The 20735-nt window shown below is 35.2% G+C and overlaps 1 protein-coding gene across 2 annotated transcripts in view; it reads right to left on the bottom strand.

Moving 5' to 3' along the window:
• Ift57 (intraflagellar transport 57) overlaps nucleotides 1-20735 on the bottom strand; it is a 56196-nt gene that overhangs the window by 19123 nt on the left and 16338 nt on the right. For both annotated transcript variants that reach the window (XM_013028596.1, XM_013028597.1), the window contains exon 6: nucleotides 10106-10228. In XM_013028596.1, the coding sequence (XP_012884050.1) occupies nucleotides 10106-10228 (123 nt within the window). The remainder of the gene's footprint in view (nucleotides 1-10105; nucleotides 10229-20735) is intronic.

Below are 20735 nucleotides of genomic sequence, written 5' to 3' on the forward strand. Positions count from 1 at the left end.
ATTTTTATAGTAGCCTTATGCACAATAGTCCTAAACATCAAAACATCTCACAGAAGCCCAAATCCAACGTACCCTGGGAAGGATGAGACCTTGATATAGTTCTCTGCCTATGAGTGAATACCTAGGAGCTGTCTGCTGACTGTACTTTCTGCATCTGGGCAGCATGTCAGTCCTTGCTTATAAGAGGATTTGGACAGCACATGTCTGTTTCAATCTCAAGGAGACAGATTTAGTTATTAAAATTAAAATTGCAGCTGTAGTGATAGAGAGGTAGAGCCAAGAGTGAGGTACAGTCCAAAAATAATCAGTCTCAAGATTTCAGTGTGGAAGATTAACAATCCTGGTGCATGTTCAAAGGCTCATGCATTGGCAATGATAGAATGGACTTGTGAATTTGATAGTAGGACATCAGATTCAGGGTAGATGGTCTGGTAGGATGTGTATGTGGTAACTTCACAATAGCTAGTTTTTCTGGATCAAGTCTATCATGCTTTCTGCAAGAATATGAGCATATACTCAACTGATATCATCTCCTTCCCTTAATGATAGAACATGATCTTCATTATCTTTTTACTACTTTGGACAAACAGATTTGCATTTTCCTCTTTTCAGGATCAGAATTTTCAGCTCAGTCACCAAGCCACATTTGTATATTTATACGTATGCATTTGTGTGAGAGAGAAAATGAGAAAAAAAAAGAGAAATTGCCCAGTCAATTAAATAACTTTGTCATGATATTGAATTACTTTCTTAATGAAAAATGCCCACAGGGTTGAAGGATAATTGCAGACCGTAGCTTTCCTGAATTTTTAAATGTGACATTTTTCTTTCATTGCCAGCAGCTTTTTTTTTTTTTTTTGGTAGTATACCCTTTGTGATAACAAAGAGCATGAGTTTTCTTTTTATGTGTTCAAAGAATTAAGCAGAATTAAGAAAAGTAGAATAGAGCTGTCCCCCTTATCCATGGTTTCACTTTCTGCAGTTTCATTTATCCATGGCCAATTGCAATCTGAAAATACTAAGTGGAAAATTCCATAAATAAATAATTCATGTTTTAAATGGAGTGCCGTCCTGAACTATGGAAAAATCTGTAGTGTCCTGCTCCATGTTGCCTTATTGTGAATCATATTTTGTTCCAAAGAATTTTACTGCATATGTACAGTGACCTTCTTGCTGGTCACTTAGGGGTCTGCTAGTCATGAGGCTACCACTTGGTTATCAGATCCTCTGTGCTAAGGATGCAGTAGCCCTAGTAGCTGAAAGCTCCATCATAATGCCTTGGTCTATCTGACTCCTTGGTTAAATTGCCTATCCACACATTTCTTTGGGGGTACATTATTGCTTTGCAATCACTTCTTTATCAATAAAACCTAGCTTTTGATTAAACAGATCTTCTCTGATAACAACCCTTCTGTGATTCCGCCCCTGAATTGTCTCTTTGATGAGACCAAAAACCTGACATTTGTCTTTCATGATACCATGACCTATTAATTTCATGTGTAGAAATTCCAGTAGCAATGTGTGCATTATTTTGCTAAAAGATATACAGAGATTTTTTATAGTAGCCTTATGCACAATAGTCCCAAACATCAAAACATCTCACAGAAGCCCAAATCCAAGGTATCCTGGGAAGGATGAGACCTTGAGATAGTTCTCTGCCTACGAGTGAATACCCAGGAGCTGTCTGCTTACTGCACTTTCTGCATCTGGGCAGCATGTCACTTCTCATCACATAGACATGGTATCATCTCAGACCATCAAGAAGGATGAGTACAGTTCAGCAACCAAAGTCATCTGTGGTACAGTGTACAGTTATAATGATTCTAATTTATTATAGCTACTATTGTCAATTATCACAATGCTTAATTTATAAATCTAAGTTTATCCTTGGGATATAGGATATAGGAAAAGACATAGTATTTATATATAGGGTTCAGTACCAGCAGTAGTTCAGCCTTCATTACGGGTCTTTGAACAATAATTGGTGGATAAGTGGGAGAGTATTGTGTTCATGTGTGGAGTGTGTTGTAGTATACATGGTAGTTTATTTGTTGCTGGGGTGTGGGAAAAATTGTGATTGCTAGAAATGAGTTTCTCCATGGAAATTCCTGCCTTTTAGATATTTCTCTCACTACATAGAAAAACCACACATTGTGTATAGTAGACAAGCAAGGTTATAGTAATCACAGTTATTCTCATATTGCCTGTGACTGAGCTGAAACTGGAGAGCTCTAATCTCTAAACGTAGTATCTTGCTAAACAATTACATTTCTAACATGTGTCCTTTATCAGTTACTAATGAATTCTCATATGTGAACTCAAACCTGTTGTTTACAGTTACTCTATTCACACTCCTTTTATATTACCACACGGATCTCAGTAACAGTTTCCAGGCATTAGGAGTGACAAGCCCAGAGAAGAGATCTGGCAAGTCACAGGTCAAGTTAGAAATCAGAATTAATTTTTTCACAGAATGCTGAGTGGAGAGGTGGATCACAACAGTCTTATCCAACTACAAGAATTTACTAATTATAACTGGAATATTCAACATCCATAACCTAAATACAAACAAGCAAAAGAAATAGAATAATTTACTGCACATTTAGAAAGTAAAAAACCACAAATCTTTACTTTGGTGTAAGAAAACAGTATCAATTGTAATGGCTTAGAGGAAAACCATGAGAATATGGTTTGTCCAAACATTATGGAATTTTAAATAAAACACAGTTATAGTGACAAGTGCTGTAATGTGGTTGATTTGAAAAATGAGTCAAGCCAATAAAAAGTATATTTTGTAAGATGGTCCATGTGACAAATGGTTTCTGCTTCAATTCATCTTTTATATTAAGCAATTCAAGGGAAACATTAAATCATACATTGCAATAATGAAATATTTAGGCAGTCTAGACATATTAATTATAATCAATATGTATTAACTCACTGCTCTCAATCACAAATGTCTATTTGAGGTATCTCAGCAGTGAGGCATTAGTTACTTGCCTCTGTAATATTTACAAAACATGCAGTTTTTTTATTGGTTATTTCTGTAAAATCTGCCACTACTGTTGAGGCTCTTTAGTTGCAGCTGATGTCAATTTCTAGAGCAAAAATACTTTTATTTTAACTTGTGATAAATGAAGCAGTTTATACATTTATCATAGAGTAAACAAAAAGGAAGGCACCATCAACTATCTTTGGACAAAGAATATCCTCAAATATTTAACAAGATGTGGACAGAAGGTAACTCAAACTCTCTCCCAGTTGCTTAAAAGTGGCTGGGGTTTTCTCTAATCCCTTGCTGTACTTTTCCAATATTAATTTTGTATTCAATACTCTTTCCCACAACCCTGATAACTATCCATGACCCACATACAATAAAGCAACCAAAACAACAAAGGGCTGACCTTGCGAATACAGCTTTCAGTCCACAAATAATGTCTCATTTAAATTAACAATAGCCCTAAAGAATACTGTCTCAGTCTCCCATAAAGCTTGCTCTAACAGTCCATCAGTGAGTATTTTCCTTCATTCTGGATGATGTGGCAGTTGAGTAATCAGGCAGGCTGCTCTAAAAATGTATGTGTGCCTAGTTATTTTAGGCAGTTTATTTTGATAGCATTCACCTCTTTTTGATTATAGCAGGTGTTTCAAGGATAAATTTGCTGAAAATTGTATTTTGTTTAAACAACAGCAGCATGTACATTTATGGCCTTGCTATATTAAAAAGCATTTATTGTCTGGCAGCAATAGATACAATTATAAACATTTGTGACAGTAATTGGAGCTATTACTCCTGCATGGAGCCTCACAGAGACCAACTTATTGCCACCTGCATTTACATTTGTTACTGTAATTGTAAAAGCTGATTTTTTTATTTGGAACCTTATTTTTCTTTATGTGAATATTTTTTAAACAGAAGGTCTACCAGAAAATCTATAAGAATTATAAATACAGTTTTCTCTATTATTCAAATACCAGGCAGAATCCCATTTTAATAACCATTACATATATAAAATATGTCCTTGCATCCCAGCCCACAGAATACATTATACTTCTTGGCTGATGGATACAAAGATTCTATTAATATATCTAACAAACAGTGTATAGGTTTTGAAATGCTCTTTATTCCCAAATATAACAACTTATAAACCCCTGCAGGTCAGAAATATTTAAAGAAGATAAATCTTATTAATATCCTCTTAGAACACATCTAAACAGTGATGGCAGGTCAAAGAAGTTACTCTCTCCGTTGTTTTGGAATGAGAAAAATACCTTCTTATTGCTGCCAGATACAGAATTGTCTATAATAGTAAGAAGAGAAAGCCTACCATTGTAACTCTTGCAGGATTTGGCTTCCAATTCGAAGAGACTTAGATCTAATATAGCAATTCTGAGGTCCCTCCAGGTTCATTTAAATGGAATTCTACCTCTTTCCCTCTTAGGTTTTAACTCTTAATGGTGTCTGGAGAGCCCAAAGGCTCAATACTATAGCAATGATTTCCTCCTTAGCACAATGACTCTTCCCAAAAGGTTTCCTGCTGTCTATTACCCTAGGCAACACCTGGGTGGTTTATTTACGTTAAAACAAAATCCAATTGCTTGGAGTTGAGATTTAAAGTTTAAGGTTCTTTTTACAACTGTACTGTGAGAAAGTCAGACATCGAAGAACCAAAGAAGATGTTAAAAAAAAAAGCAGTTCCGTGAATCAAAGTAAAATAATGAGAAATATACAGTGCAATATTTCCAAATCTGTTTTTTTAAAAATAATTTTTTATCTAAATTCCTTGTAGTGAATCTGAAGATTTACGTAATTACTAAAGACATTTTAGAGGAATGAATGGGGGTACATACCCAACTATCTCTTAAAACAACAAAGCAGAAAACATTTAATTATAATTTTGAAAAAATCTGTTTAAGTCATTAATCAAAATCATAATTACAATATCCATAGGGCATAAAAGCATGTTTGAACATTTGTTCATTGCATTAAATAATTAATATTAAATCATTATAACTTACAATCTTTTAAAATAAGTACTGTATAATTGAAGAAAGGGTCTATGTTAAAGCTTCACACTTTCTGCTCTTCCTTGTTGCAAAGGAATAGGAATAAGTATTAATGTTTACCTATTTTCCATTGTGGTTAAAAAAATAAAAACCTTGACTTGAAAAAAAATTCTCTTGATAAAGGGACACAACTTGTTTTTTCTTTTTTGCTATTGTTTTTAAAGTATCTAAAATGTACTATGTGATTTTTTTTTTTGTTTCTCTTGTATGTTCTTCCCACCTGTTTTCACTGTATTTGATGTGGGTGCCCTGGATTTTGTACATACATTCTTCTAATTTGGGGAGGGGAAAGGAAATAACAAAATGCTGAAACAAGGATACAGGTTGACACATTGTAACAATGAGATATACAAAACACTATGTAGAAAACCAACTTTACAACTTGTGGGAGAGGAAGGGGGATTTGGGGAGTGGAGAGGGAAGAGATGGTAGAGGAAAAACAAAGGAGGAGGTAACAATGCTCCATAGGAATTGTACTCATAACCTTACTCATGTAACTGTAACCCCTCTGTACACTATTTTTACAATAAAAAAAAACATTAAAAAAATGAACAGGTCTGATGATTTACCAAGCCACTTCGCTTTGGGATCAATGAATGAAGTTCAGAGACTGAGTCCACCAATGGACAACAGACAATCCCAAGTCATGTACAAAATCAGAATTCTGACCCACAATGTGCAGCAAGCTGTCCAGGAAACCAAACCACAATCTCTGTAGCAATTGATTTCTGACATACTTCATTTAATGATGACAACACATACGGCCAACAAATGGCCAACCTTTAGACAAAGCCAAACACTTCTTCCTAACTAATCAATCACATGGAATGGTATGATTCTGCTTTAGTTCACCCTCAGATAAATGTAAGAATGCAAAGCAAATGTTTATAAGAATCTCTCTCCTTCCTTCCTTCCTTCCTTCCTTCCTTCCTTGGCCAGTCCTGGAGCTTGAACTCAGAACCTAGATGCTATACCTGAGCTGCTTTTGCTCAAGGCAGCACCATTCTGGCTATTTTGGTAGTCTGTGATAAGAGTCTCATGGACTTTCCTTCTTGGGCTAGCTTCAAACCCCAATCCTCAGATTTAGCCTCCTGAGTAGCAAGGATTATAGCAATGAGCCACTGGTGCTTGGCTTTAAGAATTTCTTAAATGATAAGCGTACCACTGCATAAGTTTTGTAAATTGTTCCTGAGTACTAATATAGGCACCAAATATCAAAAACCATAAAAGAAAATAACAATGAGATATCAATAATTAATTCATATTAGATATTAACTATGCATCAGATAGTGCTCTTACTCCTGTGAGGAAATTTAATTAGAGCCATCTTACAGATGAGGGAAAGGATGCAGGGAGAGAAAAAAATAGCTTGTCCTACATCAATTCTGGCTAAGGGAAGGCATGTGAGATATGCTTATCTTCTGTTGGTTTTCTGTTCCACCAGACCTCTAAAACTTCGGCTCAATAAGCAGAATAAATCAGACTAAATGGGTGATATGCAATTTCTGATTTCTAGAATACGGACTGCTTTCCTTCTCTCAGAAACACTGCTTCTATATTATTTTCAGAATTGAACACAAGTTACATTAAAAAGACTCAGAAGTAAGCTGGGTGCCAGTGGCTCATGCCTATAATCCTAGATACGCAGGAGACTGAGATCTAGAAGATGGCAGTTTTAGGCCAGCCCAGGGAGAAAAATCTAAGAAATTCTGGCTTCAAAATAACCAGTAAAAGCAGGGCTAGAGATGTGGCTTAAGTGGTAGAGTACCAGCCAAATAAGTAAACCCTCATTTCAAATCCTAGTGCAGTTTTCCCCACAGTTTCTAAAAAAGGCTCGGATTATTAGTCTAAATTAATTATAGATGTAACTAATATAATCACTCATTTATTCCATTTGAGCTTTAAATCCATCCACCACAGCAACTGTCTCATGTAAAGAGTGAGGGCTAAAAACATCACAGAGTAAGAGATAAGAGAGAGAGAAAATAAAGAGAGAGATGGGATGGAAAATTTTAAATGTAGAGTCATAATGTACCAATACTCTTAGATTGTTAAAGTTGACTTAAGGATTTGATTCCTAAGCTTTACTCATTGGGCAGGGCACTATGGAGTGGCATGAACAGGAGGATCTGGCTGAATTCATTGACTCTCTTGACAGAATTTCTGTTGGTGTCTTTGATTATTCTAAACTTGGGGCTGATCTGGATTGGTCTTCTCTATAACTCACACTACAAAGAGAATTGCTAATATAGTCCATTCAAATCAGCACATAACAGAAATCCTTTATCTTCAGTTGTGCAGCACATTATTTGCATTTTTGGCAACATATTCATTTTCCTAATTCTGTTTTGTTTAAGCTAATATTAAAATTAGCTTGCATTCTTTGAAAACTAGCAACAGTAGCAAATGATGCCAGACAACAGGAATAAGTTTAGGAATAAAAACCTGATTGCAATATTATGGACATGATACAAAATAGAAAATTAGTATCTCAAAGAATCATATCGAAGAATATATATTATAAAATATGAAAACACCAAAAAGGAGTTTCATTTTTTGTAATTCTCTGCGGAGAAACATAGAAAGGAAGAAACAACTTATGAGAGAAAAAGTAAAATAAATATTTGGTCCAGAGCCAAATAAATATGCAACTTATTTACTATGAATGCATGGGTCTTTAAAAGAAAAGAGGCCCTTATTTTAAATAATGAGAACCTTTATTAGTTACCTTACATAATCTCTAAACAGCTTTAAGAAATCCAGAGGTAAGCAGTAGAACACATTGCTCTTAAAACCATTTCTTTTGTTTGCCATCAAACATGAAGTGAAATTGCTAAATGTTTTAAATACCCTGTATTGAATGCAAGGTTACAGGTAGTGGCCAAAAGTCAAGGAAGAAACAGTTTTTGACAAGAGTCGGGAGTCAAGGAACAATGGGATCTACCATGATGCTGCAGTCAGTTCTGATGGAAGAAGATAGTGCATCTGTGAGAAGAAACCTCATATGTAACCACATTCTTTTTTGAGAAAGAAGGAACATTTCTTTATTCATGAGCTTATTTTCTCAAGCCAATATATCATTTTATTTTTCTTAGGTAAGCTGAATAAGGAATTGACCCCTAACACTCCGTTTTCCATTTGGTATATTTGAAAGTCTTAGACAAAATAAGAGTTTATAAAATACTAGACACAAAGACCAAATGACCTATAGAAAAATTCTGATGAAACAGTCAAGACTTTAGATCACTGCATTTTAACCACAAAAACTGAAGTTAACTTAATATCCAAATATTCTAAAATAGAAATAGAAAAAGGAGAACTTTTTTTGCAATTTTGCAAAGCTGTATTTAAGCTTAATTATATAATTAATAGGTATAGTATATTTTGTATAAGACTCAGGTTGGCAGTATAGCAAGAGAGTAGGCATCTAATCATTATTTTACTAAGTAATTCTTCCCAAATAAAAAAAATGCTAATCCTCCACAAACCACAATTTTGATTATTGGATATTGGTCAAGTCTAGAATTGATTTGTATTTAGGGTTTCAAAACAGTATGTGTAAGCAGCTACATTTATATTCTCTGTTTTTTTTATTTCTATTATGTGGAAATCAATGACTGTTTTTTAAAAAATCCTATTATGTTCTAAATGAGATGTTTGACTTAGCTTGACTAAGTGTTTCTTTAACTTGGAAGTAAACAAATTACACTTGCTTCCTTCTGGAATTAAACTGTTCCCAATGACACAATTATTTTAACATGTTATTCTAACTAAAGTCACAATAATACTGATTTTTAGTTTTATGAAAGGAATTTGTTCTGACAAAACCAAAGCATTGGAAATAAAATATTTTGCAAAAATGAACCATTTTTTTTATAGATTAAGATTTCTAGCAGAGATGTAATCAATGTAGACATTCTTTTTAATGGACATTTACACATGAGATATATGCAAAGAAAGGAAATAACCTGCAATATGGTCAGAGAATAGCTGTCTTCCATTATGACTGGGGAAATACATGGAGAACAGGCTGCAGTGTTCTTCCACTCATCTTGGACAGAGTTTGTTCACAATAGTTCACAGTCTAATAAGAACTCTTGTCCTCATGATGTTCTTAGACTTCTAAGAATCTAGGCTACTTCTTCCCACTCTGGGATACATTCTAACAATCAATTGGTTTCCAGTACACTGAAAAAGGAGATCTTTGTAGGGTCTCCACTTTGGGGCAACACAGACCTACACTTTTCAGAGCTCTGAGCCCCTTCAACCTCATTCCATAATTGTCAGGGCTTGTGCCCAGACTTCATTAGTTTCTTTACTTAGGTGCTTCTAATGAGAAAAGGCTTGTCTAAACCTGTATTTAGTTGCCCTAAAGAAAATTAGTCATAAAATTGTAGGGATTAAAAATAGTAGCAATGCTGGCTTGTTTGGTTTAATTCTTGTCTTATTAAATGATTTTCCTTTTTTTTTTTTGGTGGAAGTAGGGCTTGAAATCAGTGCTATTTTTTTTTGTTTGTTTGTTTAGCTTTTTCACTCTAGGTTGGCACTCTATACTTAAGCCACAGCTCCACTTCTGGCTTTTTGGTGATTAATTGGAGATAAGAGTGTCATAGACTTTTGTGCCTATGTTGGCTTTGGACCATGCTTCTCAGATCTCAGTCTCATAAGTAGCTAGGAGGATTACAGGCCTGAGCCAGTGGTGCCTGGTGATTTCTTGAGTACTTAATATTTAACTTTTGATGAAAGGAACTGAATTATCGAATGTAACTTCCAGAATGCCTTACATTTTGCCATCCAGCAAAATTTCAAATAATCTTCTAACTCTAATCAGTTGGTACAGTCAGGGAAAGGTGTACATGAAATATTTCAGAGACTTGGACTTCTTGGACTGTACAATGCTATTTATTCCTTTGTAAGTTATTGAATCCCTATTACAACAAAACACTGCAAACTGAATCCTATTGCCTTTCTCCAATTTTTATAATTTGGAGTACTCTACCCTAAAATTGTCTTATAAAATGTGCTACCTCTCTGATACCTTATTGTCAGTCCTAATCGTGACTTTCAGTTGTGGTAGTACACGTTCAACTTCTAGACTCCATTCTGCAGCATCTGTTGTAGATTCCAAAATATCTTCTTGTTTGGCAGACTCGTTCATGTCCTAAGAAAGGAAAGATATCACAAGATTGAGAGTTTATAAAAAGAAATGGTAAAATCTTGAGGCATTTTAGCAGCACTGCACAATTTAAATCAAGGATGGTAGTGTTAAAATTATAGTGGCAAGCAGAAATTCTTTTCTGTCTTCTTACCCGTGTTGAGTTGCAAAAATAAGCATTAAAAGAAAGATATATGTGATTGAATTATTTTTACAAAGGACAGTGCCTTTGAGATATCAGATTAAATTCAATAGGGATACTATTAACTGGATAAGCCAATTAGGTATGTTAACTGGTAATAGGAAATATAAATGCAAATGCTAAGACAATATTGTTGCGTTTGATTATATTATATAAAAACAAAATCCTAAAATATGTGACAAAAAAGAAAATATTGAAGCAAAGGTCTCATTATTTATAAAATTTGCATTCTTAATAAAAGTGACCTTCATTTGGTTAAGCCAAAACATAGTGTAACTTGAAAATGCAATTGAATTGAATGTAGACAAACTAAAATAACTATAGATAAAGTCAAATAGGATAGGGGACAAATTTCTATATTAGATTTCTGACCCTAAGTATCCAAACTAATCCATAACTGGTTTTGAATCATTAAAGGAAAACCATTTATATTTCACCTTAAATATGTATGAATTTGGATATGTAGAGAACATAAAAACTAGTGGCTTAATGATAAAGTCAAAGGCCTTCAGTTTTTGTTTTTTGTCAGTGGTGAGGCTTGAACTCTGGGCTTGGACACTATTCCTGCACTCTTCAGCTCAAGATGAGTGCTCTACCACTTGAGCCACAACACCACTTCTGGTTTTCTAGTGGCTTATTGGAGATACGAGTCTCACAGACTTCCCTGCCCGGACTGGCTTTGAACCGTGATCCTCTGATCTCAGCCTCCTGAGTAGCTAGGATTACAAGTGTGAACCACTGGCACCTGGCTAAAAGCCTTCATTTTTGTAGCAATTTTCCTTTTAAATCTTCTTGATAAATCAGAAACAAATACATTTATAATTATATAAGAGGCCCAAGATATATAAGCAGCCAAATACATAAAAACTTTAAATGAATTCTATTTTTGAGAAAAATCAGAAAATGTGAACATGAGGAACTAATGGATAAAATAATTGTTAATCGTATTATTAATTATATAGGTATGACATGGTTGGTAGCTATGTAAAAAAAGCCTTATAAACTAGAAATGCTAAATTTACTAGATTGACATGATATTTAAAATTTACTTTAAAATAAGTGTGGCAAAGGAAAAGAGAGGAATGACATAGGTAGCAAAATATTAATAACTGTTGGAACCAGTCAATGGTTTATTGTATTTGTTACCTTATTCTCCCTGTTTTTGCTCTGTTTGGAATGCTCATAATATAAAGTTAAAATAAGACTGAACATAAAATAAAACTATGTAAACATCACAGTGAAATTGATCATATCAACATAAGTTTAAAGAGACATTAAAAAAATAAACTAGTCTTTCAAATCCACTCTAGCACAAAATAGATGATTGTACTTTGGGATTACAATTTGTGGGTGTTTAAAGTCCTTATTGACTTGAAATTGCCTCAAGATTGTGGGGCACTGCTAACCTAAGAAAGCCTTTTCTACCTTCTAGCTCATATCATGTCCTGAATTCAACTTGAATCCTTAAAGGGAGCAAATATTGCTTTTTATTCAGAAATTCATGGGACTACATGTTTCTAACTTATTTGAGGATGGATAAGCAATATGAATTGGACTTTATTATTAATATATGGACAGTATTCAGTTACATCCCATTTATAAAGCCCTGAAGTGTTTAAAAAACGTATAAGCATTAAGTAAAGTGTGTAAAATACAAGTTAGGAAAAAGACCTACTTTATATATTAAAGTGTTCAGTGAAATATAGACATGGAATTACTTTGAGTACTTAATAGAATGCTGTAGAGTACATGTGTATAATACTGAATCTAAGTTAGCATAAGAGCACCCTAGCTGGGAAGGGAGGTATTCCTAATGTAGACGTGTCAAGTTTTATGCATGTGTGAAGGTTGAGAAGGATGCACTAGGTGTCCTTGTTGAACCTTAAAGTACTGGGAAACGTCCTCTGACATGTAAATCCTCACAGACACTTATATCTTGGTGCTTGGAAAAGCTACGTGAATACATATTGGCTGGTACATCTGGATCACGTCATGAGCATTAGTAGAAGACCCAAGTTTGCTGAGTTTTATTTACTGCACCAAACAGGAGACCAGAGGGTTTGCGAAGGAAGGGTAGAAATGTGTGCACTGCCAGTGCTATATGAATATGTGAGCTCTGACATTTGGGCATGTGTGTGAATATATACCAGCTTGCTCCTACTGAGGATTGGGCCTCTTTATTTCCCAATCCTGCAAAGCTATGCTGAACCAAGGTGGCATTTCCTTTAAGCACTCATTTTGCATGATGCGTATCAAAATGTAGATGCTCTAATCACTGACTTAAAAACATTTAGGTCAACTGGAGTTAGATGCTGTTGATTAAATCCCACAGCTGGTGCTGTCCAACTTTATCCCCTCATTCCCATGCTTTCTCCCCCTCTTTACATGTGGGAGTTACCAAATGAGACCAGAAGAAGAGAGAGAGAGAGGAGAGGGAGACAGAAAGGAAGAGAGAGAGGAAGAGAATGAAAGAGAGGGAGAGAATATGAATAACTTTTTTTCAAGGTACAAGGCAGCCAAGTGCCTTTTCCAATGTCACATCCTTAGTAAATAGCAATGTTCTTTCCTTCTTTTTTTCTTTTTTAAGGAAATCCATCCTGTCAGTTTCTTCAGGCCTGGACTTGGGGATTATTCCAATTGTGAAATTATCTATCTATCTATCTATCTATCTATCTATCTATCTATCTATCTATCTATGACATTTCTTTCATTTTCACAAATGCAAATGTATTTGTGGTAGGACTGTTTGAATATGATCCCAAATCCAAGTTAGCAGTGTCCATGAAGATTACACACTGCATTAGCCTATCCAGGTACATAAGCTATTTATTATATTGAGCCCTGTAGTAACATGGATTTATCCTTACTAGATTATTACTTGCTTCACTTTAGCAATGATTTGATAACTCTTACTCTCAATGTTCTAAAAATGATTTAATGCAGGAGCTCAAAAGGTTTCATTCCTGAACAGGCCATATTTCATATACTTGGGAAATGGCCTAGTTCTTCAATGAAGAAAGGGCAAAAGGAGAACAGATCAGCATTCAGTTATTCAAACTATCAGTCTCTTCCTGCTTCCAGATTTGCACACCTACTTTATAATCTTATTCAAATTAAAATTTCTTAGTGCCTAGTAACTGAATGCACTAACTGACAAGTCCTATTTATGAAGTATGAATCATTTAAAAACTCTACACTGTGCCTTGTTCATTATACTTGGAGAAAAATATTTCATTCTCAATTTTTCTCCATTTAACAAATGACATTTTATGTGGGGCTATTAGTAAAAGATAAATAAACTGCTGTTTTCATTTGATCAAATTTTTATATCATCTTGACAAAGTCCTTGTCTGTAACAACATTAACTAAAATAAAGCACAGCTCTTGGGAAATTCTATTTCCCAGTTACTGCTGCAGAAGAGACAATTAGAAGCTCAATGAGACACAAGCTATCTAGCAGTCTTATTTATAATTCATTAATTCAACCAATAAGTCATTGGTTAAGCTCCCACAACATTCATGGGAAGAATCCAGATACTGTGTTTGGCTTGAAAAGATAAAAGGATTTAATCCCTGCCTGAAAAGTTTATAGCCTATTAGGAAATGTTTGAGGTCAGTTAATGGGAGAAATTTGGTCTTAGGTAAAAGAAGAAACTGATGAGAAGAGAACTGATCTTAAGGCTGTCAAATGAAGAATTGAAGATAATAGTCTAAATCATCTCATAAATTAACCTTAGGCTCAAATATTGGGGCACATGATCAAAGTCAGTTCAAGGATCAAACATCAAACATGTTAATAGTCTTCCCAGAGTCCTCTTCCAGTAGGTTAATCCTCTTCTCCCAGATAATACTAATTGGATGTTTAAATATCAGAAAGATGATATTCTATATGGTTTTGTATACTTGTGTGTTGTATAACTGTATAGTGGACATACATAGATATATCATAGATATATCTATGTATGTCCACAACTTCATGGCTATACCAGTACCCAAACTGATTTGAAGAACTCGACCTATATTCCTAATGAGATGAATTTGAAAGAATAATTAACTATCAGGACTAAGTAATCCTAAGACTCAATGAACAATGCTGCTTTGAGAGTCCTAATGTACTGGTATAAATGTAAAAAGGTGATCATGAATCCCATCTCTTTCACTAGATGTTGATCAAATGATTTAACTTTCTAAACCTCAGAGTTCCTATCTTTAAATTGAGAACAATAATAGAACTTTCCCCTCTAAAAGTTTTCTGTAAGAACTGAGATAATGTATTAAAAGATTTGTCCAGTACATGGCATATAAAAAGCACTAATATGCTTAAGCAATTATTATGATCATTATTACATACCAAATGTAATATTAGATTATTTCACACAGGTGCAAAATGCCAAGTAACACTATGAATCAAAGAGTCTTATTTTCATTTCAAATAATGAGGAAAAACTAGGAATGGGGACATTGCTCAAGTGGCAGAGCATCTTTCTAGTAAGCATAAGGCCTTGAGTTCAAACCCATGTCAAAAAAATGTGAGATGCTCAAATGTTACAGCTTTAATTTCAGTGCCCCCCCATCTCATCTCTCTTAGAGTGCTATGGCTAAATTGGACAGGGGGGGGTGGGGAGAGGAGAAAGAGAAGGAGACAGAGAAAGGAAGTGAGAGAGGGAGAGAAAGAAAGAAAGGGAAAGAATATGAAGAACTCCAGGTACAAGGCAACCTTTTTCAATGTCACATCATTAGTAAATAGCAATGTTCTTTCTCTTTTTAAATTTTTTTTTAAAATTTGACTCATATGATCAAAGGTGTAATTTCCCAGTGTATTTTTTTTGGGGGTCCAGTCGTGGGGCCTGAACTCTGGGCCTGGATGCTGTCCCTCAGCTCTTCAGCTCAAGGCTAGCACTCTACCACTTGAGCCACAGCGCCACTTCTGGCTTTTTTCTTTTTTCTTATGTGGTGCTGAGGAATTGAACCCAAGGCAAGCGCTCTACCACTGAGCCACCTTCCCAGCCCTCCCAGTGTATTATTTTTTCTTTTACCATCCAGTGTGTTTACTTGTAGGAACACTCTCGTTACCACAAATGAGGGAAAACATGCAATCTATGTTTCTTTGGGTCTGGCTTATTAATATAATTTTTTGCAAGTCTTCCCATTTCCTTATGAATGGCACAATGTCATTATTTCTGATGGGTGAGTAGCATTCCATTTGTAAAAACCTCAAAAAAAAAACCCTAGGACTTAACCAAAGATATGAAGGACCTCTATTGTGAAAACTTTGAAAATGTGTAAGAAATAGTAGCAAATTTAAGGGAATGGAAAGACCTTCCATGTTCCTAGACTGGGAGAGTTAACATCAAGAAAATGGCAATACTGCTCAAAGCAATGTACAAATTCAATGCAATACCCATCAAAATCCCAACAACAGTCTTCAATGAAATACAGAAAGCAATCCACAAATTTATATGGAATAATAAAAGACTGTGAATAGCAAAAAAGCAATCCTTAGCAGGAAGAATGGTGCTGGAATATCAATACCAAATTTTAAACTCTATTACACAGCCAAAATAATAGCACAATGATAGGCCTGAGGACCTATGTCAAGTAGGTTATGACTATTTCTCTGGTTTATCTTGTCTTTTAACCCATAATGTTTCCGACTCACACTGACTGGTAATATAAAGCTTCAATGTTTACATATTCAGATATATCAGGGTTTTTTTTTGTTGTTCTTTGTTTTGGGTTTTCTTGCTATACATTATCAGTCTTAATTCTACCTGTTAATACATTTGTCACTCATTTGTCACTCATATTTTTACTTTACTTTTTACTTTGTACTTTGTTTTTAAAAGGTATTGACTCATAGTAGAGTTTATTTGTATATTGTGTATGAGAGAGAAATCTAGCTTTTTCTTGAAATGGATAGCCCGTTATAGCACAACCACTTCACTGAGTAGTTCAGTTCTCCTCACTGGCTCTCATTGTTTTACATACTAGCATCACACATATTTGTATAAATGGACTCTAAACTAATTTACTCATCTATTTTTTTTTCGTCGGTGGTGGGGCTTGAACTCTGGTTCCAGGTGCTGTCTCTCAGCTCTTCAGCTCAAGGATAGCATTCTACCACTTGAGTCAAAGCGCCACTTCCAGTTTTTTGAATCGTTTATTGAAGATAAGAGTCTCATGGACTTTCCTGCCTGGCTTTGAACCATGATCCTCAGATCTTGGCCTCCTGAATAGCTAGGATTACAGGTGTGAGCCACTAGCTTATTCATCTATTTTATGTGAACATCACACTTTTATTTTAATTTACAAAAACTGCACAAAATACTACAAAGTCCATTTAACCTTCATCCAGATTCTGAAATGCTAGCACCTTACACAATACAATCTCAGTATAATTAAGAAAATAGGACTATAATGTTGCTGTTTAGATGCTAAGATTTGGGAGGATGTTTTCTCTGTTCCTTTGTGTGCTTTCATTAAAAAAAAAACAAGAAGCATAATTTATGTTAAAAAGAATATGAAGTTGGGTGCCAGTGGCTCACATCTGTAATCTTAACTACTCAGGAGACTAATATCTGAAGATCATGATTTAAAGCCAGCCTACGCAGGAAAGTCCAGGAGGCTCTGACCTCCAGTTAACCACCAAAAAAGTAGGAAGTAAAACAATGGCTCAAGTTCATTCATAACATAGTGTGCAGTGAATATCAGTGCTGAGTTCATTCACCCTTTGTCCCAACTTTTCTGTGCTTCCCTTCCCCCTCCCCAAATCAGATAAACTTATATACAAGACAAAAGGTACAGAAACTAAAAACAGGGACAAAAGGGAAAAAACACAAAACAGGAAAAAAAAAGGCTCAAATGATAGGGGTGTTAGCTCTGAGCAAAAAGAGTTCAAAAATAGTAAACCCTAGGACATTTTCTCTCTCTCTCTCTCTCTTCCCCCCTCTTTCTCTTACAAACACAGAAAGAAAGAAAGAAAGAAAGAAAGGAAGAAAGAAAGAAAGGAAGGAAGGAAGGAAGAAAGAAAAGAGGAAAGAAAGGAAGGAAGGAAGAAAGAAGAAAGAAAAGAAGAATGAATATAAATTTTTCAACAAACAGGTAAAAATATGTTTGATTGACATTCAACAACTCCTGTTGTAGGTGGCAAATGCTTTAATGCTTGACTAATAGAGAGCAGCGTGTTTCAGTACAATGGTGAGATTTAAAATTAGCCTTATAAAGATATATGGGAAATAGAAAGGCAGAACAGAGACAAACTAGGTGTTCACTGTGAGAAAAAGAACATGAGCCAAAATACAAAATGGAAATAGTTTGAGAAGATGGACCAGATACTTTAGAAATTTGAATATTGGGGAGCAAAAAAGAATTACATACTTTGAAAGGTTTTGAAATTTATTTTAAGGAATATAGCTTTTTGTCCTCCAGCTCAAGGAAGAAGAGAATTTTAAACAAAGTACAATGAATTCATTTATGCACCCAACCAGTATTTATTCAGTGCCTAGTGCCACATACTGTTCTAGTTCAGAACAGTAAATAAGACAATAAAATCATGCAAAAAACATTCTACTTATTTTTTACTACAATTTTTGAGTTTAGCGTTTGTGGGTCAGAATTCAATGGTGCTGCAGTAGCTAGTAATGAGGAGACAAAATATGAGCTAGGCTGTAGACATTTAAGACTCATGTAGAGGCAAGTGCAAAGGAATTTTAGATGAGTGGCAAAGGAAATAAAGATTAGGTGGCAGATATGCTTGAAAGATATTTAAAAGTCTTCAAGGGGATGCATGTAACTGGGATTAAAGGATCTCCCAGGGAAAACAAGGTTGTTGATGTGGACAAATATCAAATCTTACAGTCCTTGACAGTCTGATCAGAGGTTTTATAATCTGTCTAGATGGTCTTATAGACAGCAAAAAAAAAATCACATTCATATTGGTAAGTTAGAGGATCAGGGTAAAAAAATTAGAAAATATTTCTAAATATTTAGAAATAATTTCTATTATTTATTTCTAAATATTTAGAAATAATTTCTATTATTTATTTCTAAATATTTAGGCCTAATGCTCATACCTGTAATCCTAGCTATTCAGGAGGTTGAGATCTGAGCATTGTGGTTCAAAGCCAGCCCAAGCAGGAAAGTCCATAAGACTCTTATCGCAATTAACCACCAGAAAATCAGAAATGGCTCTGTGGCTCAAGTAGCAGAGTGCTCACCTTGAGCTGAAGAACTCAGGGACAGTGCCCAGGTCCAGAGTTCAAGCCCCACAACCAACAAAACAACAACAACAACAACAAACAAACAAACAAAAACAAAACAAAAGACCAACAAAAAGGCATTACGGTTATATAGTAGGAATGATGAAAAGAATTTGGCCTTGAAAGTTGGGATGAATATGAGACATAAAGGAAGTGACTAGAGGTCCTGAATAAAAATGAAGTCAAATATTCAAAGCATCACTATTTTTCCAGGAGTAACAAGGGATGGGAATGGATAGGAAGGTTTAAGGAATACTGGGTTATAGAAGACAAAACATGAACATGTTCCGAATACCCATCTAAACATACTGAATTATGTAATAACATATTACTAATATTTGATTTGACTATGTTATTGATGTTGACTTAGGGACCATAACTTATCCATGTATGGATACATGAATGGAAGATTTCATCAGATTTTCATCAGATTCTCCTTAGGCATTTCTGAGTAGAGACTAATATATGGCAGAAAATTTAGTCAAGTGGGCCTTTAGTAATAATCCAGGTTATGGACATAAAGCTATGACAACACTAGGGCTTCTTGATATATACTGAAATACAAGCTTCTTGATGACTTGTATCCTGTGTAAGCTTCTTACTCAAAAATACTCCTAGCGACAGAAGGACTTATTTGTGTTGAAGGATTAATGCTTTTTCTATCCTCCTACTGCACACAGCAATGTCAGTTAATAATTTGTGTCAAGGTGAAAACTGATACAAATTAAGAAATGTATCAAGTATATACTCTAGAACAGCACCATGCCAGATGTGGTTCATAGGGTAGGTTAGAAGCCTGGGAAGAATGACTTATATTCCCATGTCACAGATGAGAAAACAGGGTCCCAGAGAGGTGGGTGAACTTTCTATGGTCATGTGGCTAGTGATTGGATTTTATCTAAGGCAATTACTGTGGCTATAGGGTTCACCTTGAAACTGTGGATCCTGATCTGGAAGGGACAGACCTTGAAAAGTCCTTGCTTCCCACCCTGGCTACAGTAAAACCAAGATGGAAATTAGGATCAATCTTATTTCAAGTGTGGATTCAAAAGCTACACTAAAGATCAAGCACAACTCTGTCTTCTACACCCAGCAGGATCTTCTGTTTGAGCTTCCTCTGAGCAGTGAGAAGCTGGGCTTTTTTCTCTAGGTCACATTTCCTATTCACCTCCAGGCATAAAAACTGATGGGGTGGGGGCAGTGCAAGTGAGTTACTGGGAAAATAAAAGCACTCAGCCCTAATGCGTTCCATCACATTCAACATGGGGCATTTTAATCATTTCTCCTGTGAAATGCAGCTAGTCTTCTCTCCCAACATACACAGGAGGCATTCCACTCAAATGTTTTGAGAAAGGTGAAGAAAAATATTTTCCTCAAGCAAAACTGAGTCAATGGCAATCTATGAGGCAAACCAGATTATAAAAGAGGCCCCCACCACCACCCCCACGCACCCGGCCCCAACCAATTACTCAGAAAGGACATTTTCTTTTTCCCAGAAGGAAGGTGTACAATGCAAAACATTGAAAGTGCTTTGGATATTAACCAAAGCAGATCCATCTTCTTCCCTTTGATTCCAATACTGAGGACTGGCCTAGATGTGAGTCTCAAACTGAAATGAAGTTTTTATATTCTAAGCTCATAGTTTTCTTTCGGTTTTTGCTTTTTAAGCTAAAAGTTCTCTCATTCTTGGTACAAAGCGGTTTTTGTTTTTTTTCTGTTTTTTCTTCTTGCAAGTAATTAAAAACCAATTGTGTTTAAGCCTTTTGAGATACTTGGTTCTATGCAGTTTCACTCAGGATTTGGTTTCTAAAACCTCAAATTTAGCATCTCAAGGAAGAATAGTATCTATGACATGTTTGAAAAAAAATGCTTTGAAATGAAGTGATGGGCATTTAAAAATAGAATTCAGAGAGCATCTCTTTTTCACTGGAGGAGGAGGAGTGACGCATCTACATCACGCTCTCAGAGCACTGCTGCAGTGATTCTGTTGAGTTTCAAATGGAGAGAGGAGCATAGCCACCACAAAAATGCAGGCAGTTTTCTCAAGTGGCCC

This window comes from Dipodomys ordii, unplaced genomic scaffold, assembly GCF_000151885.1.
Source record: "Dipodomys ordii isolate 6190 unplaced genomic scaffold, Dord_2.0 Scaffold111, whole genome shotgun sequence".
Lineage (NCBI taxonomy): Eukaryota > Metazoa > Chordata > Mammalia > Rodentia > Heteromyidae > Dipodomys > Dipodomys ordii.